The following is a 20,568-nucleotide window of genomic DNA, read 5'->3' as shown; positions in this document are numbered from 1 at the left end:
CCTAATGATTATAATGACTACTGATACACATGAAGGGAGGAGGGATTTTTTTATGAAACTGATACTGTGAAGAGTTACTGAACTTGTGTGAAAGTATAAGTCTCTTAGCAAACAAATTTATTGTTTGGGCTTCATTGAAAGATGAATTCTTGTAACTTTTGTGCAAATTACTTAAGGCAAAATGTTTGTATGAAAAATAAAATATTGAGAGGTAAAAACAACTTCAGTGCACAAAGCATATCTTTGCTTCACAAGACATTCAGTGTAGTCCATTGCAGTGGTTCTCAAACTAGGGCTGCCGCTTGTTCAGGGAAAGCCCATGGTGGGCTGAGCCGGTTTGTTTACCTGCTGTGTGCGCGGGTTTGGCCGATCGTGGCTCCCGTTGGCCGCGGTTTGCCGCTCCAGGCCAATGGGAGCTGCGGGAAGCGGCGCGGGCTGAGAGATGTGCTTGCCGCCCTTCCTGCAGCCCCCATTGAGAACCGCTGGTCCAATGGATAGGCCACTGAACTGGAAGTCAGGACATCTGGCTTCTGTTCTTGTCTGAGCCACTACCCTGTTGTGTGAGCTTGGGCAAATCACTTCACCAGTCTACCTTAGTTACAGGGTCCCTGTTACTGTAGTTTCTGAGCTTCTTACAGTCTTAATGTATTTGTCCTCACAACACCTCTGAAGTAGGGAAGTGCTATCCCCATTTTGCAGATGGGGAATGGAGGCAGACACACCCTGTCTGGCCAGTCATTTAAAATCAGTGACTGACTGGGGAATTGACTCTAGGTCTCACATATCAAGAGGTGCTGGAACAATTTGTATAGTGGCGGTGCTGAGAGCCATTGAACCAAACTGTAAACCCTGTATATGATGGAAACCACTTCAAGCCAGGGGGTGCATTCCAGCATTTATGCCCATGTCCCAGACTAACACCCTAGCCACTGGAATTCCACTTTGTACTTTTCTCCCATGTATGGAAAGGAGGAGATGATTGATGATGATGATGATGATAATTGATTCTTAAAGATCTCAGATATCCAAGAGCTAAATATGAATAACTTAATATTCATTCTTTTTATTCAGTTGTTACCATTAATGGTTTGTTTAATATGTGTTATGTGTGAACACTGAGTATTCTGTATTTTTTCTTTTCCTGAACATCACAGCTGTCCCTCACCCATTGGTACTGAGGATTAACATTAAGATGATGAATATTTAAGCTGATAAGAGGTTAAAAATAATGATTTTCTGTTATCTGTAGATAATGTTCGGAATAAAATATTTCCAGTTACACTTTGAATAAAGCCCCCTTAAAGTGCTGAATTGGAATTAGAAAATAAACCTTAAAAATGTTAAGTTTAGTTGTGTATGTTGTATTCTTTGTTTTTTGGTTGGATGGCAGAGTTTCCCTAGATATGCAGCTATATTTCATTTTATGAGGAACAGGAAGATAAAAAATTAAATCAGCGCTGAAGTATGTCAGTTGTTTAAAATCAGTGCAGATTATACTTTATCTGGCTTTTGTTACATCCTGTATTTTTCTGTAAATAAGGCAAAGCAAACTCAAAACTGCTAGGTATGGTTATGTGGGGCCACTGCAGATTCAAGGAGTAAACTACGTTCCATTGGCCATTAGATGAGCTCTTGTTCTGGTGCATTTTTTTAACCTGTGCCAACAATCCTGCATCAGGATTCACTATCCAGAGACCCCTGCTGAGTCCTGTCAAATTCAGTGGAACTCCACAAGTCTGTGCTAGTGGATCTCCATGTAGTATCTGGTCCTGATAGGTTGTGGATATATAAGTGGAGGCCAAACCCTCTTTCGCCCCTCTCCCCCCGGCATTTTTGGGTCTGTCTCCAAATTGTTATTAATTTTCTAAATTAGAATGATATTTAGGTTGAGGGGCACCATGAGGCATATGCAGCCCCTTGCCTGAACAGGGACCAGGGCCAGCAAGAAGGTGAAGGGCCAGGCAGGTGCCACCGCCAGCCCTTGCTAACACCCTCCACCTCAGCAGCCCTCTGAGTGCCTTGAGCTCGTCACCTGGCATCCCTGCCCCAGTTGCACACCCAGCACCATGATGCGTCTCACAGGCACCCCCAGCCTGGGCATGAAGAAAGGGCTTAGGGTCTCCTGGCCATTACCTATGACCGTTCCAATCACTGTGTTGTCCAGGTGGAAACAGAGAGGCACCACTGAGCTCTGGTCCTGGGGGGTTGCAGGGCCGATACACCAGGGGGCTCAACAGCCATGGATGGCTTGGAGTGAGAACAGCCATGAACCCTCCAACCTTCTCCAGCAGTCCTGGCAACTGCTGCCTCGTGGGGCCTGCCCCTTCTCCTCACTCACCACCTGGCAGCTCCGCTTTGCCCTCTGCTGCGGGTGCTGGGCTCCCTCAAGCCTGGACAGGGGCCATCGATGGCTGCCACTCTGCTAGCTGGGGTGGGGCCCTGGCAACCAGCTTCTGGCACAGGATTCCTTGTCACTGGGTGCCCTGCCAGTGGGAAGGGGCCTTGCTGGGGGGCGGGCCTGGGGGGGCGTGACTCGAGCTGTTCGGGGAGTGGCTGAACCTTTAAACTGTGCCCCCCCCCACTTTCAATGTATACAATTTGGGGGGGCATCACCACCAGGTTGCCCACTCCCTAGTAGGGTTGCCAGTTTTGGCTGGATGTATTCCTAAAGGTTTTATCACATGACAATCTTTAATTAAAGATTAATCTTTAAATTCCTGGAGACTCCAGGACAATCCTGGAGGGTTGTCAGATCTACTCCCCAAACTCTGCCTGTGGTTGCGCCAGAGGCCGACAGTTTAGGAACCCCTGCTCTAGAGGTACATCATACTGTTTTTTTTTACCAAACAGTTGATTGGTCTGCAGACAAATGATTTGCAGTAGAGCCGCAGTAATTTATGCTTGTGACTACAAGATACATAAATCACAGAATATGGCAAATGAGCAAACTTTTTAAAAAGCAAGTGCATTTTAAATACTTCATGCTATAGTAATTAGACCTCACTATAGAACTTGTTAGATCTTGAAATATCTTTGCTGCTAAGTGGAGAAACTACTACTGTCTGTGTGGTTTTATGGCACTGCAGGCTAGCAAGCATTAATTAGTAATAATAAGTCGTCTTTCTGTATGCTTTTAACGTACATGTGTTTGCACAGTATAATCTGCTAAACAATGAAGTGAATCTTTTATTGAATTTACAACAACATTTAAAAACACTCCAAGTTGGAGTAAAGTCACTGGTAAAGTCTCTTATACAATGTGTTGTGTGACAACCATGAGAATGCTCAAGTAGGATGCATAGTGTGTGTGTAATATAATGGGGGGGGGATGATACAAATAGTTTGTTGGAACATATGACAGGAAATTACATGTATAGTGTAAAAAAATAAATAAAATAAAAATCCAATGACTGTAGATTCAAGTGAAATAAATCTAACAGTCTGTTTTCCCCAGTAGGCGATACTGTTGGATGACAGGTTTTCCTGCCAAAGATCATTTTCATTGCCCATTGTTTTGACTGTCACCCTTCTTTGCATCCCTCCACTGGCTCCCCCTTTTCTGTCATATCAAACATAAGCTGTTCGCCTTCACTTCACTTTTAAGACCCTTCACAGACTATCCCCATCCGCTATCATCCCTCATTCTGTATTGAAAGGTTGACTCCTGCCTCTGATGAGCCCTTGATGTCATCTTCCATCCACTCACATGTTAAAACTTCTAATGGGCACTTTTGTGCTTTCTGCCATGCTGCCCCTGAGACTTGGAAGGACCTCCCCATAAATATCTGTAAAACTAACTTATTATTCTCCTTCAAATCCCTCTTTAAAGACTTCTCTGCCAGAATGCGTACAAAAATGTTGACAATGGTTAGGCTGCTGGTATGCTCAAAGCACTGATCATGCTGACCAATATTGTCTCTTAGTTTCCTTGTACTCCATATTGGTCTGTCTGTATCGATCAGTTGAGTCTTTTCTTATGCTTGGATTTTAGACGCTCTCAGGTACTTTGGCTCTGTTCAAACAGAATGAAATTAATGGGGCCCTGCTCCACGACTGGGGATCCTAGGCACTATGATAATGCAAATAATTGAAAAGCCCTCAGAAAACGTGTGTGTGTGTGTGTGTGTGTACGGCCCTGGCTTTGAGTCTGTATTTGCCTTTTCATTTCAAAAACAAAGTTTTATAAATTTAAGTTTTATAAATGCCCTGCTCAGAGAGAGCTATACGGGAGACTTTTAAAACAAACGCAGATTTCATGACTCATTTTTGTATTGTCCTGAAGCTCAAGGTAAGGGTTTCAATAGTAGTTTGAGCTCGGCCTGAAAGTGTCCCATGGAAAATTGGCATTCTAGTCAGTGATGCAAAAGGCTCCCACGCCTACCCATGCACACCCACATCAGAGCTGATGGATGTAAGGATCTTCTTCACTTAGCAAGACAAAAGCAGAATAAATAGGGAGGGAGATGTCCAGCATACATCTAGTTTTTGATCCAGCTAAAATGTATACATTGGTAAGTGCTCCCAGAAGGTAGAGGAAGCGGATTGTGCTATTACATACAAAGCAGTTTCTGAGCAGGGTTCCTTACTGGCCTTCTGTAAGGCTTGAGAGCTATCTGAACTCTGAAGGGTAAATCTCTGTGTAGCCTGTGTTTTGCTGAATAACTTAAATTCAAGCCAGTCACTGTCAGGGAAATGACATTCTGGTTCCTCGTTCCATGCTGAGTTCCTTGAAGAGAAATCTCCTGTGGTAAACAATTGATATAATGAAGAAAGCATAATTCATGAGCAAGGATCTCTCCTTAAGAAAGGACTTCATTTCAGACAGGCCCAAGTCTAGGTTTTAACATTCCTTCATTTCCTTTAACAGGCAAACGTTTACCAGCTAAACCCCTAAGGAATAAGTATACCAATAGAACACTAGTATCTAAGATGATCAGCTGTCTAGATTGCCTTGCACAAGAGTATCATAGTTTCACTGCTGGGTAGCTTGATATCTCCCTACTTTTACCTCTTCCAACCCCCAAGATAGAGCGGAATGTGTGTTAGGTTTTGGCTTTCAAAAAACTTTGCATTGTTCAGGGTAACCTAAGGCAAAGAGATGAGTCTTGCATAGGGACAGGAAAGAGGTGCCAAGAAAAACTTCCAGCCCTCATGAGTCTTAAACCTGAGAACAGAATAGTGAAGCTGTTGTGGGAGGTCTTGTTTTTGGAAGGAGAAATGTTCATCAATTAGCTTGGCTTTGGAGGTTACCTTGAATATGAATAACACCATTGGTCCTGTTTAAGTGTTTAGGCTGCCTTTTTGAGTAAGGCCAGGCAATTGAAAACTTGGTTCTGTCTGAACTTGGACTAAAACTTCACTAATGGAGTGGTTAGTTTTTGGTTAACATTGATATTTCTGATTTAGTAGTCTTAAAGGAAAGGCAATTATGGGCAACTGAATTATTGAAGACTAGTTATAGTTAGTTTTCTTCTTCTGCTGGCAATGCTTCAACTCCTAGGCAATTATGACATTTGTAATCACACATTTGGTTTTATTCTATAAATGAAACCTTACAAATGTTTTGAGATTCTAACTTTTCCTATTAAAGTAAGTGGTCTCAGTGTTGTTTTTTATGGTGATTTGGATGATTAATGCCCTAAAACAGGAAAGTGACAATAGCATTATTCCTTTACCCTTTTTGTCTTGTTTCCACACAGTTGTGGCTCCTTGAACACAACGAAATAGTCTGGAAACAAATTAACTAAATGAGTATCAGGCTGCTTGGTGAATACTTTATGATTTGTAAATTTAATTTCATTTATATAGAATATTTACAGAGATTGCTTCCTGTTCAGAAAACTATTCCTGGTCATGCTACAGATATGTACAAGGACATTACACATGTTGGCCATAAATGCTGACCAGATTTCCGAACACCACAGTCATGTGAGGAACTGTTTGAAATGTGATGGTATTCAGAAACACTTAAGACAGCAGCTGACTCAATATAGGATTTTGGTCACATTTATGGACACTTAAAATTAATTACTTGTATTTTCTGTTTTATATGATTCCTCAAAGAAGGTTAAATCATTAACTGTTTGCCCAGCACATGGAAAAACATCTTAAAGTTACTTCCTCTTGGCCGCTTTACTCATCCTTCAGCTTTAATACTCTCCCTCCCTCTACAGATGTTTAGTGATTTCAAAACTTTCAGTTTGTGTTGGGAGAAAACATTTTCTGAGAGCATGTTTATATGGGGATACTTAGGAAAGCTAATCTGAATTAAGTAAATGTGTGAATTTAAAGTGGATTAGTTAAACTATATTAAATCCTGTGTCGACACTTTCTTTCAGACTCTAAGTGGCCTTAATTCACTTACAAAAATATTTAAAAAGGAAAGGAACTGCACAAACCAAATGCTTTAAACAAGGTCACAATTTATCAGTTTTAAGGAGTGCAAAAAAACCTACAGCCAGTCTGCACTGCTAAAAACATTAGGAAAAAAAGTCTCAAGATCTCTTGCGCATGCAGCTTGAAAGTCACGAGAGACATCTCAATTCAAAAAACATTCTTCAAATACAAGTCCAGCTGAAAAGTAATTTAAAAGCTAGCTAGTTAGCCAAACTATGCTCTTACTTGTTAAGAAGTCTTCCACTAATCAAAAATAAAAATCAGATCAAAGGAACCCAGAAAGGTTACTGTCCCAGAATGCAACTGGGAAACTGGCTAACTGTAGTGAAACCTGTTTAAGACATCACCCTTACTAGGCAGTCTCTGGTTTTAAAAGATCACTGCAAAGTGCCTTTGCATACAAAATGGCTTTACTTTTATTAGAAAGCCACTTTTTTTTAACCCCTCCTCCCCCCAAGTGGTTTTTTAAATTCAATTTCACTCAGTAGTCAAATCCAGTGACTTCAGATGTTACATAGATTTGTTAATGTAAATTATTTTCTTTAGACCACACAACTGTTGTAAAGCAAACAGAGGAAGAAATAGACTATTTAAAAACTCGTTCAAATTAAGTTGATGCTAGTTGGAGGGGAAATTCTTTGAAGAACTAGAAAGGTTTAAGAGTAACAGCCATGTTAGTCTGTATTCGCAAAAAGAAAAGGAGTACTTGTGGCACCTTAGAGACTAACCAATTTATTTGAGCATGAGCTTTCGTGAGCTACAGCTCACTTCATCGTGATGGGTGGGATGTGAGAAAACCTGGATTTGTGTAGGAAATGGCCCAACTTGATTATCATGCACATTGTGTAAAGAGTTGTCACTTTGGATGGGCTATCACCAGCAGGAGAGTGAATTTGTGTGGGGGGGGTGGAGGGTGAGAAAACCTGGATTTGTGCTGGAAATGGCCCACCTGATGATCACTTTAGATAAGCTATTACCAGCAGGACAGTGGGGTGGGAGGAGGTATTGTTTCATATTCTCTGTGTATATATAAAGTCTGCTGCAGTTTCCACGGTATGCATCCGATGAAGTGAGCTGTAGCTCACGAAAGCTCATGCTCAAATAAATTGGTTAGTCTCTAAGGTGCCACAAGTACTCCTTTTCTTTTTTAGAAAGGTTTACATTCTCTTCCATCAAAGGCCTCTGCCTACCCTTTGTACTCATTCGTTCATCAGACTGGTGCAAAGTTTGGGGGTCCTGTCTGACCCATCACTAACCCTACATAATTAGGTATCATTGGTAAACAACAGCCTTCTTCCTCCCATATCTTGCTAGGAATCTGTAATCCTTCCTTTCAGATGAGGATCTGGCCATGGTTATCCATATGTTGCCACTTCCGGATGGGAGTACTGTAATTCACTGCACCTGGAATTGAATGTCCGCTTCAACAGGATGGGCTGCCATGAGTACATCACTCTAGAATTTCAATACAAAGAAGAAGGGCACTAACCTGAGACTTGAGAGACCAGGGTTCATTTTCCAGCTCTGATGTAGATGTCCTGTGTAACCTTGTCAAGTCCCTTAGTTTCTCTGTGCTACAGTTCTCCATCTGTCATATTGGGGGAATAGCACTTCCCTACGTCACAGAGGGGTTGCGAGGATAAATGTATTAAAGACTGCGAGGTGCTCAGATATTATGGTGGTAGGAGCCCTATAAGTACCCAAGACAAACTGACAATGGATGTAAGGCTTTGGTCGTGTCACCTTCAAACAAGGAAGTCCCCTAACACACATACCCACACTGCCCAAGAAAGAAGGGAGAAGAACAGAAAATTCTATTAAGTACACTGTGGACTATGCAGTTTTAATTTACCTGTGAAGTGTTTATCATGGTGATGCACATTCTATAAAACCCTAAGATAGAAATGAATGTACCAAGACATCACGCAATACAATTGATTAACACATTCTATTAAATAGTGTTGCCAGAAATGTGTTCCAGAGACTTTTAACAAGAACATCTAATTGTAATAGCAAATGATATCACAGTCTGGAAGATACTGCGCATATTGAGATCAACATGAATAGTCAAATGCATTTAAATTTGTGTGGAAAAAGAAGAGAATGTCTGCCACAATACAGATTACAGTAGAGTGCGTAGAAGACATCTCATGAACATAATGTTCATATGTTAGTGTATGTATCAAAACAAACTGTACAAGGTAAAATTACTTCCCAACCCCTGTTGTTTTTCTTATGGTTGGCTAGAATGTCTCAGGGAAAAGAGTCCTTATATGTTTTAGCCTGGCTCTTGAGAGGAAATTACTTGATGTGACTGAAGTGTGTCCAGCTGATGATCATTTTGAATCATTGCAAGAATGTAACGTACCATATGGTCTGGGAGAAGAATAAAGTAAAATCTCATTCTGAGGGCAAGTTAGTGATGGAATGGTAAGGGAGGTGTCATCTGAGTCCACAAAATCTACAGAATCATAATTCCAATGGCGTCACCCTCTGTGGTGTGGCAGGCAGGGGGCACTCGATGACCTCCTCCTTCCCCCACCTCCCATCACTAGGTGATCCATTAATGGAAATTTTGATAATTCAGTATCACTTGAAGGCCCTTTCTCCTAGGAATGTAGTGGTACCAAACACAACAAACCTAGAATAGTTATGTAGTTATATTCAAGAAAATGTTTAAAAATCAACATTTTTTTCATTATACTTTAACACAGGGATGCATTGTTTACATAAAAAAAGACATTGTTCTTGGCTAATCCTAGGGAAGTTAGCCTTGACATGTAGGACTGAAAACATTTATTCATCAAAGTCATCACCAATGTAGTCTCTGTCTAGGGCATCACTAGACACATTGTCACACTAATCCTTGTCTCTGTCACACTTGCACATCTCCATACAAGGCAGACTATTAGCCAAACACTTGAAGGGTGGTGAGCATCTGATCTTTGCACATGAGCATTTGATTAGCTGAAGGATTGATTTGAGAGTGCATAACTGGTATGATTAGCCATCCTTCAAGACCTATCCAGGCCCAATAGGGAGGGTAGTTTTGGATGCATTAGATCATCCCAGAGTCATTCCATTGCTTCATAATTTGCCCTCTTGATACCAGGTTTTAATGCATCCCTTGTTGATGGCAATTTCTCCTATGTTTTTCTGCTTCTTGGGAAACATTCACCAACGTAGCTCTGCAAGTGTCATAATGTTGGTCTTCAAATGGTATACTCTGTGTATGAGCATCTCTAGTGCATTTATGACCTTATCTGTGTGTGTGTGTGTGTGTGTGTGTGTGTCTCTTTCTCTCAGCCATTCTGAGCACTTTCAGAACAAGGAGAGAGTCTTCACAGGTTGAATCAAATGCCTTCCAGTAAGATAATTTTGGTCTTTCCTACCAACTTTCCAGTTGTCACAGCCTGAAAGAGTGTAGAATCCTGGCAGTGCAATGGCTTTTAATGTTCCAAATGATAGGAACTCATCTCTGAGGGGTACACAGAGATTCTGTTACCCAGCAGCTAGCACAAAAACAGTCTTACAGTAATCTTGGGTAGAGTCTCACAGAGAGTGCTAGAACATCTGTTGTACAAAAATCCAGAGTTTAGTAGCATCTCTCTCCATATTCAGTGATTTTTTTGGCCTCTGGAGTTGTTGTAATGCTGTATGATTGAATGGCCATTTATATCCCTATTCTGATAACTGTTTTGCCACTGTTATACAATTGCAACAAATCTTTTATGAAGTATGTCATGTAAGGTGTTAATGGAAACGTTATGATTTGCTAAGTATGATTATCCTGTTTATATGCATGTATGATTTTGTATCTGAAGTTAGGAATATTGGCTATATACTAGCAACATACATATGTTGGGTCACATACATATGTTCTATTCCTGGGTCACACCCGCAAGGTGAAATTTATATTAAAGCCAGACAACTATATATTGATGGCCCATCAAGAATACTTAGCTCTCACAATGGGCCATAAAAGAAACTCATTTCACTCAAATTGCTCTTCCTGTGGACAGCACAGCAAGGATATGGCTGCCCCTGTGAGTCATCAGGGCATTAAGAATATGCTCATATGACAGTGGACTCCTACTTAGGTCAGTAACTTTTCCATAAAGTTCCATAAAGAGACAGTAAATTTCCAGGCACGTGGCAGAGGAAAGAAAGACTCCTAAGACCTTCGTTTTGCCTCTTTCCTGCCCTGGTTCTCTTGACTGTGGATTTACAATTTAAAACTATGGACTGAGGATCTTCCAGAGAGACTTCACAAGCCAGCAGTCTATTCCATCACTGCTACAAACATGATATAAAGACTTTGCAGTTATTTGTATGTGTATCTATATATATATATATAACCTATTAACCATTATTAACTCCTCTTCTTTCCTTTTATTATTAAAACTTTAGTTTTTAGTAACTAAAGGATTGGCATCAATGTGATCGAGTAAGATCTGAGTAATATATTGACTTGGCTAAGTGGCTGATGTCTTGTGATTAGTGTATATGCCTCAGAGGGTGGACACTCTCCCGATCATAGGGAGTGGTCCTGGCTGGGAGGTGCAGAGGTGTTTGTGGTCAGAAAAGGTGGAGAAGGAAATATCTCCCCCATTGGTGTTGCTGATATTTGGGGAGACATTGGTAACATGAGCTGTGATGTAGTGGATGGTGCCAAAAGGATTATTTCAGTACTGCAGGTATGGTTCCTTCCATCAGCAGTAGATCAACCGGGACCATTAGCACTTCCACTTCTGGTGCCAGCTCTGGTGGTTTTGGCATTGAGATGTCTGTACTGGATGTAGATACCACAGTTGTCTCAAAATCCTTTGGTGCCAAACCAGAGGTTGACATGTGACATTTGCCCATATACTGTGAGCGTGCATTGTGTTATGCCCTTGGGGGGAGAGGGAAAGCAAGTGGTTTTTTTCAGTTTTCTACTTCTCTTGTCTTGGGAGAATATTGATGTCGAGAGTTATGTTGAGTGCAATGCACTGATCTGAATTGCTGTTGTGGTACCAGCCTTTGGTCCCAGAGGAGCTCTTGGTACCAAATTGGTCTTTGATTGCTTTGGCCCTGGCTTTGTCAGGACCAGGGCCATACTCTTACTGGCTTGGGCATCATCTGCCTCAGTGATGAGCTGCCAAAATCTTAACGGGTTCCCTCCTCACCCCACGAGGGGGTCGTTGCTGCCCCCCCCGACTCCTGCCCCACCGCGTTCCTTGACGCCCCCCCCAACCCCATCCACCCCCTCCCTTGTCTGCCCCCAGAACCGGACAGGAGAGTCTCGTGGGCCACCGTAGTGGGTGCCTACCCAACCCCTAAGAGCCAGAGGCACCTGCCAGGGGGCGAGGTGGGGAGTCCCGGAGGTGCTTACCTGGGGCAGCTCCCAGGAAGCATCTGGCAGGTCCCTCTGGCTCCTAGGGATGTGGGAGCATAGCTGGGGGGGAGCAGCCACTCCCCCACTAATCACATCAAAAGTGGCGCCTTAGGTGCCAACTCCCTGGGTGCTCCAGGGCTGGAGCACCCACAGGGAGAATTTGGCAGCTCCCTGCCCCGCCCCCGCCCCCAGCTCACCTCTGCTCTGCCTCCTCCTTCTCCCCTGAACGCGCCGCCCTGCTCTGCTTCTCCGCCCCCTTCCCTGGCTTCCCGTGGTTCAGCTGTAGGGCTGAGAAGCAGGCTGAGGGTGGTGGAGGTGAGCTGGGGTGGGGAGCGGTTCCCCTGCACGTTCTCCCCCCGCCCGGGTTACCTGCTGTCGCGCGGGTGGCCCTCCTCACGCCCCCTCACCCCCCCCTCCCCAGTTCACCTCCGCCTCCCTGGGCCCCGCGCGGAACAACTGGTTCTAAAAGGGCTTCTAAATTTAACAACCGGTTCTAGCAAACCGGTGGGAACTGGCTTCAGCTCACCACTGATCTGCCTGCTGGTTAGAGTGCTGATAGACTGATTTTCTTTGTGGAAAAATCCCATCTTGTAGCACAGTCTTCAGTCCCAAGGATCTCATGTGCTCTTCATGGATTGCTCCGGAAGATACTGTTTCAGACTGGTGTCCCTATATTTTCTTGTCTTTGTGGAAAACGATTGGCAGATCGAGCAATGATTAGGCACATGGCTCTCAACAGGGTAAAATAGACAGCAGCTGTCGAGGAGAATTAAACTGTTAGAATATAGGCAGGGCTTAAAGCATGATGGTTTTGGATCTGCCATTATGGATGGTAGTATCATGAGGCACCAAATGGAATTCATAAAGTCTTTGGGGGTTTGTGGAAATAAAAACAAAAGGGAAAGGAGAGAATTGTTAGTAGAAATCAAGCCCTGACTTACCTAAGCTAAGGCTATGTATGGTTCCATTCTCCTGCCATATGCGGTAGGAGGGAACTGAGGGACGGTTATGACAGGTCTACCTTTTATGCCCTCTGGGTTGGGGCCAGAAGGACATACAGAAGATAGGCGCATCCAGATGGGCACAACAGTTCAGAGATTCTGATCTTGTGTGCACAAGGCACATGGTGACCAATACAGACAAATAATTGAAGAAGCATTCCAGTTTTGAAGAGATGGAGTTTGTGAAGGCAAAGGAATATTCATGAGGAGATGTTTGTCTGAGACACCGTTGGAGCTGATAAGACAGAATGGGAGAAGAATGGGGAGTTTGGGAAATTGCGCACATAAATGTGGTGGTTGAAACAAATTTGTTTTGATGTGACAAATTATATTTTTAACCTGATCCTCATAACGAAACAAATAATTTATTCTATCATATAATATGCTGGCAGGCAATGACTTACATTAAGAGCAGATCAGCTAAAAATCTGGTTCTCCAGACTGTGGAATCACTTCACAGATGGCTATTTGTGACCTGATTTAGGAATCTAATAGTCTGCCTTTTTGTTGTTGAACCGGTGAGCGTGTGTGGGTGCGTGCGTGCGGGCATGCTATGGATTTTTGCTCTCTTTAATATCCAGCTAAAGCATTAAAGCAACAAAGATAAACCTATTCAAGGAAATTGAATATTTATAATCACAACTGGCTTTTTAAATAGATTTCATTTTTACATATTGCTTGATTAGATAACATTGGATTTGTGATTTACCTTCAACATAAAAGAAAATTGCAGTGACCCTAAAGGCATTGTTACATAAAGGAAGAAGGTAGGAAAAACAGTAATACCTTGCGTTTAGGATATTATAAATGAGGTGCAATAGTATAATTGTCCTTGAGTACGCCTACCCATTTTGTGGTTTTAATCAATTTCCTATTTTAAAATGTTTCTCTCTTCCTTTCATCTTTGTGAAAGACCTACACAATGCATCCGTGCATGGTCAGCTACACCATATGCCTTATACAAAGTCAGTTGGACAAAGCGCTGTTAAATGCACAAAGTAAATAAATTTTAAAAACAGACTTTTTTTTCCAAAATTTGTTACATTAGTTTTGGATATTGCTTTGTAACTAAAGATGGTTAAAATTCAGACAGATGTGAGTTGATTGTCCATTTTAATAGTCCAGAGAATTATATATTTCATCAATGCATATTGATTTACTAATCTTTTCCAATGCCTAAAATAGCAAAAGAAGTTGCCACATACAATAAAGGGATGATGTGCACCATCAGCCTCCGGTGATCAATATACATATATTCCTAAGTCAGCACATTTCAGAAATATCATTGCACACCTGAGCATTTGTCTACATTATTGCAAGCCTGGCTACATGGAATACTAAAATAAGGAGAAAATGGTTTGCATCTTCGTGGTGTTTAACCTTACGTTGTGTCCTATTTGCAGATTTGTTAGCATCTGATCATCTCATCCTGAGTTACTCAGGCAAGGGGTTCTAAACATGAAGAATACTTTCAGCATAAATGATGATGAAAATATATCAATCTGCCATTACATTTTGGACTCATTGCTGATTTATGCACATTTTATGGGGAGTGAAAATAAAAGCTTGAAAGGTGTTTTGTTCGAAACTTCAAAGTAGAAGTTAGAATTTATGGTAATGATAGAACTGTGTGTTTGAGGGGGTTTAGCTTACACCATCATTTTGTTTTATTCTTGACATGCTTGCAAGTGAGATTGTTCAGAGGATATGTACTGAGTACAATAGAAGCGAAGTGAATCATTGTTGATGATAGCTTGTATATATTGCCCTTTTCAGAGTTTTTGTTTCTGTCCTTGAGTTTCTCTGCCCACTGCATGAAATTGAATGCCAGGGTGTAGAAAGCTCAGCTGTTGTTTTTTCACTGATTTTGTTTCTCTAAGGGGACTGATTTCCCCTTCAACCACTCAATAAATCAAATGTATCCAATATAAGTTATTTCTTAGTGCTGGATGATCTCACAACATAAATCTGGTGGGATACATAACTAAATTTACCTTAATGGGTGTAGTGTTATAAGTGCTATTGCCCTTAATATAAGATACCCATTACACACTCATATGCTATTTAGTTGTGCAAAGATTGTACTTTTCTGGCCTTGTGGAATGAAATATGCCAGATTTCAGAGGCCTGGTTTAGATGTAACGTCGTCTTCTCCCTCCCCCCCCCCCATCCCAGTGGAAGTGTCCATAATATCTACACCCAAACCTGGCAGAGCCACATAGGACCAGATCCCTCCAGCTCTCCAGGATCCTTGTTAGTATTACTCCATTTCAGCAGCAGTATCATGGCCTCTTGGGGAGTGGTAGTTGCTCCCCAGAGCTTCCTGGGAGGCACTGGGCAGGTTGGTAGCTGTATTATTTTCACAATCTCCCTCCCTTCACTCCATGTGAATTCCAGACCCGTGCAATGTGGTGTGTATGTGTGTGTAATCTTGAAGGTTAAAATGTGAATGCATTGGTATCTGACAACATAGGTAATATTGCAAAGGGGGGAGGGAGGGAAGGAAATAGTGCAAAATATGTTTTTGTTCAACAGATAAATGTTAGATGACTCAAAACATCGAAAATTATTTTTAAGCTATTTTTTTCTTTTGGGACCATCTTTTTAGATGTTTGTTTAGGAGTCTCTTCCCACACCTACAAAAAGAAAAATTAAAATCTTATTTTGCTTCTCGTTCTGTTTTAGCAGCTGCATCTCCCTAGGCACCTAAGCAGTATTCTCTTTCACCTCATGCACCATCTGCCATGGAGCCCTTATCCCTCGCCTTGCTTCATCCCTCTTCCTAAGCAAGGAAGGGACTCATGAATTTTGGAGTGAGGAGGGAAGCCGAGTGAGATTTGGGAAGACACATTCCTTCCTCTTCATTCTAGGTTATTGTGTTTCTCTGTTCTGATATCTCTTCATACACCACCACTTTCTCTATGCTGCCTGGAGAGGGCAGTTCTTGCTTAAGCTGTAATTACACTCCATACCAGCAGGGGAAGTCAGCATCACAAATACTGCAGTCCGCTCTGTCTCAGAGCCAGTCCAAAATGTCTTAATTTTGGATGTGAATAATTAGTTTGCTTTGCTAGTACTGACTCTCATTGAAACCTGTCATTGACTTCAGTGGCCTTTAGACCAGACCTATACATAATGCAATGGGTCTACAGCAGCTGGAATAGAAGAAACTGGGGAAAGTATTGAGTGTCACTTTCCCAGACCTGAGTGTCACTTTCCCAGACCTGAGGAAGATCTCTGTGTAGCTCAAAAACTTCTCTCTCATCAACAGAAGTTGGTCCAATGAAAGATATCATCTCCCCCACTTTGTCTCTCTAACATAGTGAGTTAATCAGTGCTTTTGTTTCAGACCAACAAATGCAAACAGAATTGGTCAGCTCCTGTGACAATAGTGAAATAACCCCAAAGAAGGAACATTTTGTTTAAATGACACTATACACCAGCTGAAATTCTATGGGGGCTTGTTTTGTTGACATTGAATGTCTGGCTTGAGGGCTAAGAGTCCTTAGGTGTTCCTTGGATGCTTGATTTTTCTGACTGCTCACTAAACAATTCAGACTATTGTTCTTATATAAGACCCTAAATAGTCATTGGTATATGTCTCAGTTAAACCCTACACCACACTATTTCTGTGTTGACTCTCTTTAGTTAAGTCAGTAACATAACTGGTAAGTGGGAATGATCAGTTAGTCCCTTGTTTATAGCCTCCATGGTTTGTCAATGTCTGCGAAGTGGAAGAAGAAAAATCACAAGTTCCCTCTCTTCTTCCTCTGTGCCTCTAACTCGGATGCTTTCCCTGAAGGGCAATGATAAACGGCACTTTTCAGTCCCGATGAGTCTTCCTTCTCAAATAAAACTTTCAGAGATCCAGTAACCCCTGTTTTTATTAGAATCCAAATACATCACTACTTCTGCATTCTCCTTATCTTTATACTGTAATTCTTGTATTAAAAAGCAACAAAATGGGCTTCAAATTAAAGTTAGCTATTTTAGAATTTCAGTGGGTTACAGTACTAGAGAGGACATTGTCTCAGAAAACTATTCAAAAATCAAGAGTTTCTGAAAAGAGGTCATTTTAGGGGAGCAGAAAATTCACAAACTTAGTCTACATTTTTTTTCCTTTTAAAAAAATGTTTCTAACTTGAAATTTGAAAAGTTTCCTCATAATATGCTCAGCCCCCACAAGGGAGGTTTCCTCATTACCCTGCTACGATGCTTCCTGTTGACGCCCTCTGGAGGGAGCTTCAGCCAGACAGGCGTTGGCCCAGCGTACGATTAAAGGTGAAACTAGAAAGGAAAGTCCTCTCTGGGACTTGGAGGAGGCGAGGCTAAGGCAGAGAGAAAAAAAAATTTCCTTGAACATAGTCTGTGATGTAGTAAATTGTACAGACCCAATGCAACTTGTCTCCTGACTTTTTTTTTCTCTAAGTGGAAGTGTGCACTGAGGCATTACCTTGCGGCATCAGCTCGGTCTTAGAGAAGTTAACTTTTTTTAATTTAAAAAAATAAAAATAAAATAAAATGAACTTGAAATATAGCTTTATTGGCCACATTGTAACACTTCAAATTGTGTTTATCATCTTTCAGCTATAAAAATAATGGGTTAAAAGTCTGTCAAACTCCATACTTTGTACATTCTAGCTTTTAAGTGTAGAAAATTATTTAACATCACAAATTTTAGTCTTCAGGTGTTAGTCTTGGTGATCAAATGCATATAATTTTGTGTGGCTTTCTTACTCTAATGGTCAAATGCAGAGATGCTGTGATTCAAGTTAAATGGTAAGTGAGCGTAAATTACATCCCAAGGGGGGACACACAGGTTGTGCTGTGGTCAAGAAAGATGTTGCATCCTAAACCACCTTTTGCCTTCCTGTTAAAGTAGAAGATGGGAGCCTCCTTAATCTTCTTTTCCCGTGAATTGCTTTTACTGCTACAACTCATCTATTCCAACATCAGCATGGAAGTTGCATCCATTTGCTGATTCATTTACACGACCATTTAGGTCAGCTCTGAATGTGGCCCAAAGCCTGTAGAGATTGTGTGACTCAAGATGAGATTGGGATGAAATGAAATTGGTCCTGTTAGTGAAGCTATGCAGGAATTGGGGACTGAAACTGACCTGCAGATGTCTGATAAACAGGCTACACTTGTTCCTGTCGCTTAGATTTCACTCCTCTCTTCTATGTTCAAAAATAAGCTTTGCTCTCTGATCTTGATTTTTCCCTTATCTTATCAGTAGAGCAAGCTCTAGTTAGTGCATGTGACATCTGATAACAATCTGTAGGTACCATAGAAGTGAAGTGCAAACAAGAGCACATGCAGAGTGAAGGCTTCCTTAAGCTCTCAGAGGAGTTAGGGCTTGGCCTTGAAGTCAAAACACTTGCCAAGTGGTGCTAAGGTGTTTCAATGAAGCTGTGGGGAGAGTTATCTGATTTCTTTTCCTAGGCTTTTGTTTGGACTGTCACTGTGCCAAGCAATCTTAGTTTGCAATTTTGCTTGTTGATGGACCAGTAGAGGAAGAGACTACTATTCCAGTCTCATTTCCTGGGGTTTTAAAAAAAAAAAAATCTGAATTTTATACTGCTTTGTCTTTGTCTATCCTCCATTCTCCAGCCCTATTCTTTTAGATGCATGATATGTAATTGTTTCTTGTTGCAGTTTTGAAATAAGCAAATGCATATTGTCTAACAAATTAATTTTAATGCCTGGCACTTAAACAGTGCCTCTGTCCAAAGATCTTAGGGGGTTTACAAGCTTTAATTAAACTTCAAAGCACCTTATGAGAAGTGTTATTACACTCCATGTTCCGGTGCCTCATTTAAGTGACTTTTCATGCTAACACCTTGGAGAGTAGCAGAGCTGTAGATAAAATCCTTATTTGCAGTCTCTTGCGGTTTGAAAATTTTATCCCAAACTCTATTTTATCAAAAATGACTTAGGTGTCTAAGCTTCATTGAAAGTCAATGGGATTTAAAGTGCAAAGTTGTATTTTCATAAGTGACTTAGGTTCTTTTGAATTTTTTTCCCTTACCATTGGCATATTGCAGCACACTGCCTGCCATTCTACATGAGCATTGCTCCTGTCAGAGGACTGAAAATAATCTTCTAAATAAAGACCTGGTAGGAAGCATTGTACAGCCAAATAAAAAAGTTGTGTATAATTTTTAATATAACTGTTGATATACCATCAATATCTGCTCATATTTAAAGTTTGCTTTTGAATTTTTTTTCTTTAGGAGAAGCCAAAAATCTTCCTACATATCCGGGGCCAAACAAGATGAGAGATTGCTACTGTACTGTAAACCTGGACCAGGAGGAGGTTTTCAGGACCAAAATAGTGGAGAAATCACTATGGTAACAAATATTTCTTGTGTGCAGATATATTCAGTCAGTTCTTTTAGCACCCTAGAACATTTCTATTTATATTATATTTCCATAGTATTCCAAATAGATCCTTTGGTGGGATGGAGAAGAACATAGCTGATTTTTTTTAAAATTGTAGGACTATAATAAGAGCATTATTATGGACATCGTGGACTGGCATCTAACTATATGTTTTTATCATTTATGTGTGAAGAGGCTCTTGTCCTGAGAGAAAGCACATAATTCATTTCCAAGGAGGTTACAGTTAATGCAGCTCCCTGGGATACTTGCTTTTGAACTTCCTTTATGCCTTTTAGCTGTCAGTTTAACTGTGCCATTTAATCCAACTGTCAGGGATTTTTCCTTTATACTGTTATCATAACTGCTGCTATATCAGAGCTGAAAACCACAGTGGGGTTTTGTTCTGCACATTCTTGGAGGTGCAAAAGTGGGGGAGAGGGAAACTAGATTACAAGAAAGGGAAAAGCAGTTTCAGTGAAATCCTGAGATGGCAGGTACGGTGCTAAGTTTTCCGAGATCCCTCTCTCCTGCAGCTGACCAGCTTTGCTCTTTTGAGAGGCAGTTGGTGGTGAATGGGAGTGTTTCCTTCTCCTCCAGCCACTCTGAAACTACCAGATCTCTTGGGTATTCAGGCAAAGCATGAGCGAAAAGGGGTTTCAGAAGTCAGCTTTTTTCTCTGCCTTCCCTACTTGCTTGTTTGCTTTCTCCTGGGGGGAAGGTGTGGAATCTTTCCCCAAGTGACAGATCCTAGGATGCTGACCCCTTATTAGAATCTAGTTGTCCTCTTTCTCCAGGCACTTTACTGGCCTCCTTGGTGATAGTGCTCCTTATTATGCCCACTGTTAATGACCTATGATCTTGTGGCTAAAGTCTTGTCTACCTTCAACATCTGAATCAACTGTAGCTATCAGATTATAGCTGCACTGGTGCTTGCCTGCAGTGTAGACAGACAAAACAGCTATTTGCACTGGGGCAGTTTGCCATGGTTTAATTCACCACCAGTTTGAGAGACCAGTGCCAATAGGCTGTCCACACTAGGAATTTGCATCAGTGCAGCTACAGTGGTGGCTGACTTTGGGACAAATCCCCAACATAGGCAATGCCTAAAACACAGGCTTGGAAGTTGGGAGAAATGGCTTCTAAGGTGCTCCTGTACCGTGTGATAGGTGTAGTACAGGGGTTCTCAAACTGGGAGTCAGGACCCCTTAGGGGGCCACAAGTTTATTACATGGGGGTCGTGAGTTGTCAGCCTCCAACCCAAACCCTGCTTTGCCTCCAGCATTTATGATGGTGTTAAATGTATAAAAAAATTATTTTAATTTTTAAGGAAGGTTGCATTCAGAGGCTTGCTATGTGGAAGGGGTCACCAGTACAAAAGTTTGAGAACCACTGGTGTAGAATATGACTAAA

General features: G+C 41.5%; 1 protein-coding gene across 2 annotated transcripts in view; it reads left to right on the top strand.

Moving 5' to 3' along the window:
* Window positions 1-20,568, top strand: part of RASA3 (RAS p21 protein activator 3) — a 264,785-nt gene that overhangs the window by 103,461 nt on the left and 140,756 nt on the right. For both annotated transcript variants that reach the window (XM_073350720.1, XM_073350711.1), the window contains exon 2: window positions 19,011-19,128. In XM_073350720.1, the coding sequence (XP_073206821.1) occupies window positions 19,052-19,128 (77 nt within the window). In that variant the 5' untranslated portion in view covers window positions 19,011-19,051. The remainder of the gene's footprint in view (window positions 1-19,010; window positions 19,129-20,568) is intronic.

The sequence above is a fragment of the Lepidochelys kempii genome, chromosome 1, assembly GCF_965140265.1.
Source record: "Lepidochelys kempii isolate rLepKem1 chromosome 1, rLepKem1.hap2, whole genome shotgun sequence".
In the NCBI taxonomy this organism is placed as follows: Eukaryota; Metazoa; Chordata; order Testudines; family Cheloniidae; genus Lepidochelys; species Lepidochelys kempii.
This window is presented reverse-complemented; position numbering and strand designations above follow the sequence as displayed.